The sequence below is a fragment of the Bos mutus genome, chromosome 9 (genome assembly GCF_027580195.1).
Source record: "Bos mutus isolate GX-2022 chromosome 9, NWIPB_WYAK_1.1, whole genome shotgun sequence".
NCBI classification, from domain to species: Eukaryota; Metazoa; Chordata; class Mammalia; order Artiodactyla; family Bovidae; genus Bos; species Bos mutus.
In genome coordinates, this window is record NC_091625.1 from 81,250,693 (window position 1) to 81,264,004 (window position 13,312).

The 13,312-nt window shown below is 41.8% G+C and overlaps 1 protein-coding gene across 2 annotated transcripts in view; it reads left to right on the forward strand.

Annotated features, from left to right (window-relative positions):
- The first annotated feature begins 1,619 nt into the window (after positions 1–1,619).
- Positions 1,620–13,312, forward strand: part of LTV1 (LTV1 ribosome biogenesis factor) — a 32,716-nt gene continuing 21,023 nt past the window's right edge. For both annotated transcript variants that reach the window (XR_011465398.1, XM_005889086.3), the window contains exons 1-5: positions 1,620–1,809; positions 2,795–2,926; positions 3,792–3,965; positions 9,705–9,792; positions 12,946–13,087. Coding sequence is in view for 1 of the 2 variants with exons in the window: in XM_005889086.3 (XP_005889148.2) it covers positions 1,807–1,809; positions 2,795–2,926; positions 3,792–3,965; positions 9,705–9,792; positions 12,946–13,087 (539 nt within the window). In the remaining variant the exon portion in view is untranslated. The remainder of the gene's footprint in view (positions 1,810–2,794; positions 2,927–3,791; positions 3,966–9,704; positions 9,793–12,945; positions 13,088–13,312) is intronic.

A 13,312-nucleotide genomic window follows, 5' to 3' on the forward strand; every position in this document is an offset into this window, starting at 1 on the left:
TTTCTCCAGGGGATCTTCCCGACCCAGGAATCAAACCCTAGTCTTCTGCATTGCAGGCAGATTCTTTACCTACTGAGCTAAGAGGGAAGCCCTAAGTAGATATGCTTATAGCCTTTGCTTAAACTATGACCAAATGTTTGAGGGATAGCTTGAAAAAGAATAAACATTAGTTTCTACCTCCTAAGCTAAGGTATGCAAACACCAAAGAGATTCTGAATATATTAGTCTGAATGCCTCGACTGTCAACAGAGTTGGGGGGAAGGGTTGTTAACTGGATGTTTGAACACAGTTCATTAAGTGGAAAATAATGACCTGATTAAGCCTAAGTGCTGCCTAGAATAGCAAGGCCCCATTTCATGAGAAATGCTGGACTGGATGAAGCACAAGCTGGACTCAAGATTGCCGGGAGAAAATATCAATAACCTCAGATATGCAGATGACACCACCCTTATGGTAGAAAGTGAAGAGGAACTAAAAAGCCTCTTGATGAAAGTGAAAGAGCAGAGTGAAAAGTTGGCTTAAAGCTCAACATTCAGAAAACTAAAATCATGGCATCTTCTCCCATCACTTCATGGCAAATAGATGGGGAAACAAGGGAAACAGTGAGAGACTTTATTTTTGGGGGCTCCAAAATCACTGCAGATGGTGACTGCAGCCATGAAATTAAAAGATGCTTACTCCTTGGAGGAAAAGTTATGACCAACCTAGACAGCATATTAAAAAGCAGAGACATTACTTTGCAGACAAAGGTCTGTCTAGTCAAAGCTTTGGTTTTTCCAGTAGTCATGTATGGATGTGCGAGTTGGACCATAAAGAAAGCTGAGCACCGAACAACTGATGCTTTGAACTGTGGTATTGGAGAAGACTCTTGAGTGTCCCTTGGACTGCAAGGAGATCCAACCAGTCCATCCTAAAGGAAATCAGTCCTGAATATTCATTGGAAGGACTGATGCTGAAGTTGAAACTTCAATACTTTGGCCACCTGATGTGAAGAACTGACTCATTTGAAAAGACCCTGATGTTGGGAAAGACTGAAGGTGGGAGAAGGGGACGACAGAGGATGAGATGGTTGGATGGCATCACAGACTCAATCGACATGAGTTTGAGTGAGCTCTGGGAGTTGGTGATGGACAGGGAAGCCTGGCGTGCTGCAGTCCATGGGGTCGCAAAGAGTAGGACACGACTGAGCGACTGAACTGAGGATCCTCCGTTGCTAAGGCAACCAGCTCTGCGTCCCACCCAAAAAGGGAACTTGAAACGTCGAGGACCCAGGAGAGTGGCCACCTTTCTTTTGTGCAGTTTATTTGTGTGTTCTGTTTGTCTTGTTTACGGCGAGGAATAGGCAGGAAATACAACTGTCAATGGGGATGCTAGATCCGTGGCTTCTGTTCTGAGCAGAGGGCGATATAAAAGCAAGTTCGCCCATAAACAGCGACCCCTTTTCGCGCCTCATCTCGCACAAGCGCCCACGACTCCCTTCCCCAGATGATTTAATTACGGACAGAAAAGACCCGCCCTCCCGGGAGTGGAAACAGCCCCACCCACCAATAGTTTCTCGCGATCCTTGAGCCGGCGTGAGCTTTTCGTAATTTCCGGCCGTGATCCTTCAGCCTTTCGGCGATTGGTCCGTTTCCATGGCCTGCTGAGTGATTTCCAGCCGGTTCCTGGAGCCGCACGTGTGGAGTGGAGCAAAGACTGGGAGGTGAGCTGATTCCCAGAGGCGTTCGGGAGATCCCCTGTCACCTTCCGTCCGACTAGGAGAGTGCTGTCGTCCCTGTTTGGCGTGAGTGCCGCGCGGCTGCAAGCATGGTAAGTAGGAGTTGGGGCGCCCTGGTTTGGCAGAGGCCAGGCTGGGTCCCCTAAGCCAACGGCTTCTGCATCCTGGAACTGGGATGGCACGTCCGAAGGTGAAGGCAGGCGGCTTTTGGCCCATTGTCCCAGTTTGGGTCACCCTCACCACCGCGGGCATAGTTTGCGGTTTAGAGTGGGGCTTCTGCGGCCTAGCGTGCCTGTGGAGTAGACAGAAGAGGATGGCCTAACCTTTACCCTCCTAGAGGCCTAAAAACCTATAACAAGGCACACAGATGCGACACCCAGTGCTCCGTGACGTCAGGCGGAGAGGGGTTTGCTCGTCTCTCCAGACGTTGCAGTGGCAGGTGTCTGCTCATCTGTCTACTCTGGGGAAGAGGAGCTTCTAAGATTGGGCCTACTCAACTGAATGATCTTTCAGTTTAGAAACTCGAGGTTGTGCAGTGAAACGAGAAGGTAGAACGATGGTGAATCTTGTATTTCAATTTCAGCTGTTGTGTCATGGTATTAATAGTTGGTACAGGAAGTGTTTCTCCTGCTTGTAACTCTTCCTCAGATTATCCTGTGGTGGTGTGAACCATTCTGGTTCAGACTCAGAGGGACCTTCTCTGAGCCCCCACTTGAAAGTAACTGTTGAGTCGTTACCCATCCCTGTGTTTCCTTTTGCTTGCCTTCACCTGAAACCCGGTTCTCGGTGATTTGCTTGTGGAGAACAGGAACTTTAACTTTCCCATTGCTATATTCCCAGCACCTATAACTAGGTTTGGCACGGAGTACCTCCCAAAAAAGGTTTGTTGAAGGAAGGTAGTTTGTTTTGTTTTGCCTTTTTTTTTTTTTTTTAACATAGTTGATGTTGCCTGCCCTGAAAGTGCAGGTTTTGACAATCTGTTGATCCTTTCCATAACTTATTGAAGATGCCTGTGTGGGATATAAACTATTTTTTGCTGTTGTTCTGATTTATTACTGTGATTCTGTTTCTTTGAAGCCTCACAGGAAGAAAAAGCCCTTTATAGAGAAGAAGAAAGCTGTGTCTTTTCACCTGGTCCACCGGAGCCAAAGAGATCCTTTAGCAGCAGACGAGACTGCACCCCAGAGGGTTCTGTTGCCTACACAGAAGGTAGGTCCTGTTCTATAGCCAGTAAGTTTGTAGGTGGATTGTTGATCGTTTTTAATTATATTAGTCAGCTGCTGTTCTCAGATAACTGATCTTCTGGGAAACAAAATATGTGATTTAATTCTCAGTAAATATGTTCATTTTAACATCATGCATGTTTATTTTGATTGAGAGAATATTTTTATTGGAGATGTTTAAGTGAGCAGTCTTGTAGAGTAATGGAAAATATTCACTAATCCATCAGCAACAATGCTTTATTGGGTTATTTAGGGCACAACCATATGCTCAGTCTTTGCTTTCCATGAGATATTGGCATTTCATAACCACAAACTGTATTTTTGCCTCCTGGTCATCTCATGAAATGTAAAACTCATGAGTTAGCTTTAGAAAATGCAAGGGAGCTTTTAAAAGGTTGATTTGGTAATTATCAGTCAGAGTATACTTGTTAAGTGTGGGTAATGTGGAAGGAAGTATTGGGGGACCCAGGCATATTTAGCTTTGTTGTAAAGCCAATTGGTGTTATGCCTTGAGAAGTTTCTTTGCGTATACATTCAGGAAATTGTACTTACCTTCCAGTGCGCCCTAGTCTTTTAATTCTCCACATGACATGGTAAAATAGTGTGTGTGTGTTTCTTGGCTTGAATTGTTGCACAGAAGTATCTAATGGAAGGAGAAACAGTTTTCATTCCATTTTAATTTTATGTGGCATCCTGTGTTTCCTGAGTTTGTCAAGAAGTCTTTGTCTCATTCCTATTAGCCAGAGTGTTCATGGGTCATCTGCCCCATGTTCTGAAAGCTGTGCTCATTGGAAGGTTCCTGGGTTTTATCCTTGGAGTAGTTACTATGTCCATTTTGTTTATTATCCTAGATAAAAGATGAAGAAAGGCGAGCAGAGCAGAGGAAGTATGGAGTGTTCTTTGACGACGACTACGACTACCTGCAGCACCTGAAGGAACCGTCTGGGCCCTCGGAGCTCATTCCCACAAGTCCCTTCGGCGCACCTTACAGGGGAGATGGGAGAGAAGAGCCTTTAGTAACTTCAGTAAGACTCTTTAGCAATTCAAGTGTGAGTGTGTGTGAGGGTCCGTGAGTGAGTAAACCACCACTTTTAAATCAAGGTAACTGTTTGAGGCAAGAAATGGTGGGAAGATTTGGGAGAATGGCATTGAAACATGTAAAATATCATGTAGGAAACGAGTTGCCAGTCCAGGTTCGATGCACGATGCTGGATGCTTGGGGCTGGTGCACTGGGACGGCCCAGAGGGATGGTATGGGGAGGGAGGAGGGAGGAGGGTTCGGGATGGGGAACACATGTATACCTGTGGCGGATTCATTTTGATATTTGGCAAAACTAATACAATTATGTAAAGTTTAAAAATAAAATAAAATTAGAAAAAAAAAAAAAAAAAAAAAAATATGCTTAAAAAAAAAAAAAAAAAGAAAGAAATGGTGTCAGCTAGAGAGCTGAATCTGCGCTCAGTAGTTGCTGCTCATGGGCTCTAAGCACAGGCTTAGCTGATCCCACAGCAGGTGGGATCTTCCAGACCTGGAATCAAACCCATGTCCTCTGCATTGGCAGGCAGATTCTCACCCACTATACTACCAGGAAAGTCCGTCTTTTTAATTTAGTACTAGTGTATAGTAAATTTTCTTGTTAAACCTTTATATCACTTTTGGCACTTAAAAAAAAAAAGATGAATATATTGGGTTTATAGACAGAAAGTAGAGATACAAAAAGCATCAATTTCCGCTGCTTCTCTTCTCCAGTCCTGTCATAGTCTAGACTTTTTCCTTGGGGAAGATGTGATCATAAGCTCCTCCAGTCCATACTTCTTGCTTAGTTCAGTTCAGTCGCTCAGTCTTGTCTGACCCTTTGCAACCCCATGAATCGCATCATGCCAGGCCTCCCTGTCCATCACCAACTCCCGGAGTTCACTCAGACTCACGTCCATCGAGTCAGTGATGCCATCCAGCCATCTCATCCTCTGTCGTCCCCTTCTCCTCCTGCCCCCAATCCCTCCCAGCATCACAGTCTTTTCCAGTGAGTCAACTCTTCGCATGAGGTGGCCAAAGTACTGGAGTTTCAGCTTTAGCATCATTCCCTCCAAAAAAATCCCAGGGCTGATCTCCTTCAGAATGGACTGGTTGGATCTCCTTGCAGTCCAAGGGACTCTCAAGAGTCTTCTCCAACACCACAGTTCAAAAGCATCAATTCTTTGGCACTCAGCCTTCTTCACAGTCCAATTCTCACATCCATACATGACTACTGGAAAAACCATAGCCTTGACTAGACGGACCTTTGCCTGCAAAGTAATGTCTCTGCTTTTGAATATGCTATCTAAGCTGGTCATAACTTTCCTTCTAAGGAATAAGCATCTTTTAATTTCATGGCTGCAGTCACCATCTGCAGTGATTTTGGAGAAAATAAAGTCTCACACTGTTTCCACTGTTTCCCCATCTGTCTGCCATGAAGTGATGGGACCAGATGCCATGATCTTCGTTTTCTGAATGTTGAGCTTTAAGCCAACTTTTTCACTCTCCTCTTTCACTTTCATCAAGAGGCTTTTTAGTTCCTCTTCACTTTCTGCCATAAGGGTGGTGTTATCTGCATATCTAAGGTTATTGATATTTCTTCCAGCAATCTTGATTCCAGCTTGTGCTTCTTCCAGCCCAGCGTTTCTCATGATGTACTCTGCATATACATTAAAGGAGCAGGGTGACAATATACAGCCTTGACGGACTCCTTTTCCTATTTGGAACCAGTCTGTTGTTCCATGTCCAGTTCTAACTGTTGCTTCCTGACCTGCGTACAAATTTCTCAAGAGGCCGGTCAGGTGGTCTGGTATTCCCATCTCATTCAGAATTTTCCACAGTTTCTTGTGATCCACACAGTCAAAGGCTTTGGCATAGTCAATAAAGCAGAAATAGATGTTTTTCTGGAACTCTCTTTCTTTTTCGATGATCCAGCAGATGTTTGCAATTTGATATCTGGTTCTTCTGCCTTTTCTAAAACCAGCTTGAACATCTGGAAGTTCACGGTTCATGTACTGCTAAAGCCTGGCTTGGAGAATTTTGAGCATTACTTTACTAGCGTGTGAGATGAGTGCAATTATGCGGTAGTGTGAGCGTTTTTTGGCATTGCCTTTCTTTGGGATTGGAAGGCAAACTGACATTTTCCAGTCTTGTGGCCACTGCTGAGTTTTCCAAATTTGCTGGCATATTTGCTGGCATAAAGTGAGAGTGCAGCACTTTCACAGCATCTTTCAGGATTTGAAATAGCAACTGGAATTCCATCACCTCCACTAGCTTTGTTCGTAATAATGCTTTCTAAGGCCCACTTGACTTCACATTCCAGGATATCTGGCTCTAGGTGAATGATCACACCATCGTGATTATCTGGGTCATGAAGGTCTTTTTTGTACAGTTCTGTGTATTTTTGTGAACTCCTAACATTCTTCCGGCTAAATTGTATTGGCCAGTAAAAGATTGTTTAATTAATTTTGGATAAAAGTAACCACTATCTAATTAACTCTTCTAACAGAATAGGACTATTGAAGGGCACTTCAGTGATATTTATAAGGCTATGTGGATTATGTTGGAAAAACAAGTGCCATTGGTTTTCAGTAGCATGATGCAAAAATATGGATGGGTCCTATGTGTTTCTTACTGTAATGTGTAACAAACAACCAAAGTGAGTAAACCAGGAGTACTGACTATGCCCTAAAAACAGAAAGTAAAGCAGTACAGAAAGGCAGTGAAGAAATTAGTAATGTGTGGTCAGTCCCTGATTTTTTCATGAAGCAAAGTAGGTGTTGTCACAGCAGAGAGCAATTCAGAATCGTTGCAACCAGTAAAAAAGTCACAGGCCTTTATCCAAAATGTAATTACTGTCTAAACTCTATATATATGATTCTTTTCTCCAAAGGTAATTCATTAAGCACAAGGTTATCCTCCTCTTTTTAACCCCAGAGTCCAAGGATAGATAATCACAAAGTGTCTTAAAAGTACATATTTTACCACAGTTTTTAAAAAGTTATTGTAATATGTACCAAAGTGATTAAATTATGCACTTTAAATGGCTGAACTGTAATATGTGAACTATATCTGAGTACATTTTTTAAGAAATAGGATTCTACAGCAGAAAGCCAGATCTTTGCCCATGTTTATGCGCCTGAAAAACTCTTTAGAAGCCCTGACAGCTTGCTACGTAGGCACTCGTGCTCTTCAGTGGCTTTCAGCAGGCTGTGTCTGTGAGCCAGTGAGTGTGTGCATCTTGGCTTCCTGCCTGCTCCTTGACCAAGGATGGGACAGTTTTGAGGTCCATGGGCAGAGAACACATTGTGGGGACTCTTACATTATCAACTGTGTAGTTGAAAAGATGAAACTAAAGCTTAGGGACCAGTCAGAAAATATCTGCCAGCCCATGTTGAAGTAGATTGTACGGTGTGCAGAATGAGAGAGTTGACACAGGAATGTTCCAGAACAGTAATCAAGAAGAGCTTCATGGAGAATGAAGAAACTGAGCTGGCCACTAAAAAGGGTGGAGTCTGTTGAAGAGAGTAGGATCATTCCAGTCAGAAAGAAGGGACATGAGGTAGTATTGTGGGTCATTGTGTCTAGCACATTTGTGCTCCATAAATTACTTTGAATTAGTCCATGATGTAAGGAACTGGACTTGATTTTATGTGGAGGTTCCATTACTGAGTAACAGTAAGGAATCTGGACACATAGAGTAGACAAGGAGTTTTAATCTGGCAGTAATAGCCTTTGACTATGTGGATTACAACAAACTGGAAAATTCTGAAAGAGATGGGAATACCAGACCACCTGACCTGCCTCTTGAGAAATCTGTATGCAGGTCAGGAAGCAACAGTTGGAACTGGACATGGAACAACAGACTGGTTCCAGATAGGAAAAGGAGTCCGTCAAGGCTGTATATTGTCACCCTGCTCCTTTAACGTATATGCAGAGTACATCATGAGAAATGCTGGGCTGGAAGAAGCACAAGCTGGAATCAGGATTGCTGGAAGAAATATCAATAACCTCAGATATGCAGATAACACCACCCTTATGGCAGAAAACGAAGAACTAAAGACCTGTTGGTGAAAGTGAAAGAGAAGAGTGAAAAAGTTGGCTTAAAATTCAGCATTCAGAAAATGAAGATCATGGCATCTGGTCCCATCACTTCATGGCAGATAGATGGGGAGACAGTGGAAATAGTGACAGACTTTATTTTTGGGGGCTCCAAAATCACTGCAGATGGTGATTGCAGCCATGAAATTAAAAGACGCTTATTCCTTGGAAGGAAAGTTATGACCAATCTAGACAGCATATTAAAAAGCAGAGACATTGCTTTGCCAACAAAGATCTGACTAGTCAAAGCTATGGCTTTTCCAGTAGTCACGTATTGATGTGAGAGTTGGGCTATAAAGAAAGCTGAGTGCCAAAGAATTGATGTTTTTGAACTGTGGTGTTGGAGAAGATTCTTGAGAGTCCCTTGGACTGCAAGGAGATCCAACCAGTCCATACTAAAGGAAATCAGTCCTCAATGTTCATTGGAAGGACTGATGCTGAAGCTGAAATTCCAATACTTTGGCCACCTGATGTGAAGAACTGACTCATTTGAAAAGACCCTGATGCTGGGAAAGATTAAAGGTAGGAGAAGGGGATGACAGAGGATGAGATGGTTGGATGGCATCACCGATGCAATGGACATGAGTTTGAATAAACTCGGGGAGTTGGTGATGGACAGGGAAGCCTGGCATGCTGCAGTTCATGGTGTCTCAAAGAGTCGGACATGACTGAACTGAATAAAAGATTGGACTAGATGTAGATTAAGCAACATCTAACTGTCATCTGTGCCCTGGTTAGCCATGAGTAAGATGGTGCCCAGAAAATAGATATGAAGTAACTGTATGCAGAAGTTCAAAACAATGAGTGGATAACAGTGATTTATGATCTTCCTAGGATTTAAGCAACCAATTCAGAGAAAAGTTGTGCCAATACCAGAGATGAGGACGTTACCTCTGGTTTAGGTAGGAAAAGACTAATTTTGTTTTGAAATTTGAAGAGTGGAGTTGTGAGACCAGGATTGAATCCTCCAAACCTCACTTAACTAGTCTCAGGCAGTCATGCCATTTAACCTTTCTTAGCTTGTGTTTGACTAAAACATGCTGACAACTCATGGAGTCGATAGGATTAAGTGAAGTGATATACTAGATTAAGTTTTGTGAAGTATTACAGAGAAGTTGCTTTTGACATGATGGGGATATACATGTTCAAAATTGGTAACTGGAGTATAAGTGAGACAATACAGAATATGGTTGTGTTAGTAGAACTGCCGTAACAAATTACCACATATTACCACTGGGTGGCTTAAAACAACGGGGATATATTCTGTCACAAGAAGTCCGAAAGCAAGTTTTTGGAAGGTTGTTCCTTTTCGGGGCCTCAGGAAGAATCTTTTTATGCCTGTCTCCTAATTTCTGGTAGTTGCCAGCAATCCTTAGTTTTCTGTTGCCTGTAGGCATAGCACTCCAGTCTTCCTCCATCTTCATATGCCTTTCTCCCTGTGTGTCTTATTGTCTTTGCATGGCCTCCTTATAAGGACACACCATCATCCAGTATCATCTCATCTCAACTCATTACATCTATGAGGAACCTGTTTCCAACCAGGTCACTTTCTGAACTGGATGGACGTGAATTCGGGGGGCACTTCAACTCTTAGTAGTTCAAAAGTATTTCTAAATAAATCTAACCATTGCATAATTTATTTTTCAAGACCAGTGGAATTAAGTTGCCTTCCTCAGTGTTTGCATCAGAGTTTGAGGAAGATGTTGGATTGTTAAATAAAGCAGCTCCTGTTTCAGGTATGTATAATTTTAACTTCAGGTGGACAGAGCTGTATTTTACAAAAAGCAACATATAGTAATGATACAAAGTTTTTCTGTACCTGATAAAGTGTTGGAACAATTGAGGTGTGTTTGAATTCAGATTAGAGATCATTAAATTAGGAAGGGTAACAGTGATCAGTGTCTCTTTATTGTCATCAAATTCTTAATCTTTAAAGTTCCTATTTGGAGAGAAAAGTGGGAAGATTATTTTTGGTGATCTAGTAGGGGAATTTTAGCCTTGACCTAACCTCTCACAAAGGAAACAGTGGTAACTCAGGTAGCCTTACATTCGTGTGGTGCAGTCATGAGAATACTTAATCTGTGTGCTTTCAGAATTTCTCCCAAGAGTGTAGAGAAGTATTTCATAGAAGTCCATCGTACCGTCTATTCTAGATACACCAAAAATTAATCATGTTTGGGTTCTTTTTTGCAGTACCAGGACTAAAATGAACAAACAGAAGTCAACAGATGTGGTGTTTGATATTTCCTACTAAACTGCCTTAATTATTGACCAACACTTGCCATGTGTCATTCATTTATTTAATCCATTCTGCAGATTTTTTAGTTGCACTATGACCGAGCTTGGGTTAAATCAGAAAAAAACATTGTCTCTGACCTCTTAATTATCATCAGGTGGGAAAGATAGACAAAGAATGGGAAATTTCAATCATAGTACAAATGAATGAATTGTTGTGAAGCCCCAAAGATGTCGTGGTTGATGTCTTAGAACTTAAGTAGGTAGATGGGATAGGGTGGGGAAGAGAGGATATTCCAAGAAAAAGCATAAATATAGGAATCTGCACACCTTTTATCTGTAGTAGGCCTGGAATGAAGGGTAAGGGTTAATGTAAAACAAGGCTGGAGGTCAAGTAATGGCTACTCTGTGAAAGGTGTTGAAAGCCATGTCAGTTTATAGGTTTGAACTTGAAAGTGTTTCTAGGACTCTTAATATTTTTACATATAGAAGAACACAGCTAAAGAAACAGGTTGGGATTTGATAAAATCTCATAGTCTGGAAAGACAAAGAGTCTGAAAAGACAGGAGTTTCACAGGCTACAGATATTTGTTAGGTTGGTGCAAAAGTAATTGTGATTTGCATTATTGAACTTTGCCCTTTGATATGGGAATCCATTCTTTAGCAAAAGTGGTTATGTTATACATCATTTTAATGTGCATTTCCTGCTTTATGTGTTTTTATACTAATGACTTATTACTTGCTGTTCATTTCATGTTTATTTTAGACTGTAGAAATGATGTTTGACAAAAAGCAAATTTGAGCGATTTTTTTTTTTTTGGAGTTCAAAAGTGGGTCATGGTCGTAAAGCAGTGGAGACAATTCACAACATCAGCAACTCATTAGGCCCAGGAACTGCTAAGCAACTTACAGTGCAGTAGTAGTTCAAGAAGTTTTGCAAAGGAGATGAGAGCATTGAAGATGAGGGAGCATAGTGGCTGATGAGAGGAAGTTGATAGTGGCCAACTGAGAGCAGCCATCAAAGCTGATCCTCTTACAGCTACACAAGAAGTTGCCAAGAACTCGGTGTTGACCATTCTACTGTCATTCGACATTTGAAGCAAATTGGAAAGGTGAAAAAGCTTGATAAGTGGGTGCCTTGTGAGCTGACTGAAACTCAAAAAAATCGTTTTGAAGTGTCTTTTATTGTATGCAGCAGTGAACCATTTCTTGATCAGATTGTGACATACAGTGAAAAAGTGGATTTGATACAGCAGCTGGGGATGATCAGCTCTGTGGTTGAATGGAGAAGAAGCTCCAAAGCACTTCCCAAAGTAAAACTTGCACCCAAAAAAAGGTCATGATCACTGGTGGTCTGCTGCTGGCCTGATCCATTGCAGCTTTCTGAATCTCAGCAAAACCATTACAGCTGAGAAGTATGCTCAGCAAATCAATGAGATACACCAAAAACTACAAAGCCTGCAGCCAGTATTGGTCACAGAATGGGCCTAGTTCTCCACAGCAACACTTGATCACACGTCACACAATCAACACTTCAGAAGCTGAATGAATTGGGCTACAAAATTGTACTTCATATGCCACATTCGCTTGACTTCTCGCCAACTGACTACCACTTCTTCAAGCGTTTCAACAACTTTGCAGGGAAAATACTTCCACAACCAATAGGATGTAGAAAATGCTTTCAGAGACATTACTTTGGCAACAAAGGTCTGTCTAGTCAAGGCTATGGTTTTTCCTGTGGTCATGTATGGATGTGAGAGTTGGACTGTGAAGAAGGCTGAGCGCCAAAGAATTGATGCTTTTGAACTGTGGTGTTGGAGAAGACTCTTGAGAGTCCCTTGGACTGCAAGGAGATCCAACCAATCCATTCTGAAGGACATCAGCCCTGGAATTTCTTTGGAGGGAATGATGCTAAAGCTGAAACTCCAATACTTTGGCCATCTCATGTGAAGAGTTGACTTATTGGAAAAGACTCTGTTGCTGGGAGGGATTGGGGGCAGGAGGAGAAGGGGACAACAGAGGATGAGATGGCTGGATGGCATCACTGACTCGATGGATGTGAGTCTGAGTGAACTCCGGGAGTTGGTGATGGACAGGGAGGCCTGGCATGCTTCGATTTATGGGGTTGCAAAGAATCGGACACGACTCAGCCACTGAACTGAACTGAAGAGTTCATTGAATCCTGAATCATGGATTTTTACAGTATAGAAATAAGCTTATTTCTCGTTAGCAAAAATGTGTTGATTATAATGGTTCCTATTAATAAAGATGTGTTTGAGCCTAGTTATAATGATTTAAAATTCACAGTCCAAAACCACAATTACTTTTGTACCAGCCTAATAATTTGTTTCTTCTAACAGGTGAATTTAAAGCCCAATTTTTTCCTGTGGGTAAAAGCTTTGAATTTTTCTAAATAGACACAGCTTAATATTTTAGATCTGTGTTTTACCCAGTGGGTATTCGAACCAGAGGGACTTTTTCTTTTTTAAATTTTCTTGCAGTTATGTTTTTATTCCTGAACTTTTAAAAATTTTAATCACTGTTTTATCCTCAGTATATAGAGTCAGGCATGTAATAGCTGCCGAATTATATTAGTTAAGTGAATGAATCATGCTTTCTTGGGAATTACTGCTCAATTTTTGTTTTCCTTCTAGGACCTCGGTTAGATTTTGATCCTGACATTGTTGCAGCTCTTGATGATGATTTTGATTTTGATAATCCGGATAATTTACTTGAAGATGATTTCATTCTTCAGGCCAATAAGCCAACAGAAGAGGAAGAGGGAATGGAGATACAGTATGTGTGGTTTGTTTTGAAGCAGGAATGCCCTGACTGTTGCTTCCATAGGTCTATAACCATTAGTTACAGCTGGAAGAGACCTTTGAGAGCATTTGGTCTGAGTCTTCTCATTTTAGGATAGAAAATGTAAGACTTGAGGTCCCTACAAGCCATCAATAGATGGGGCTAAAGTCCAAGTCGCTTGATTGCTAGTTCATTACTTTTCCAAGCAAATCATACAGG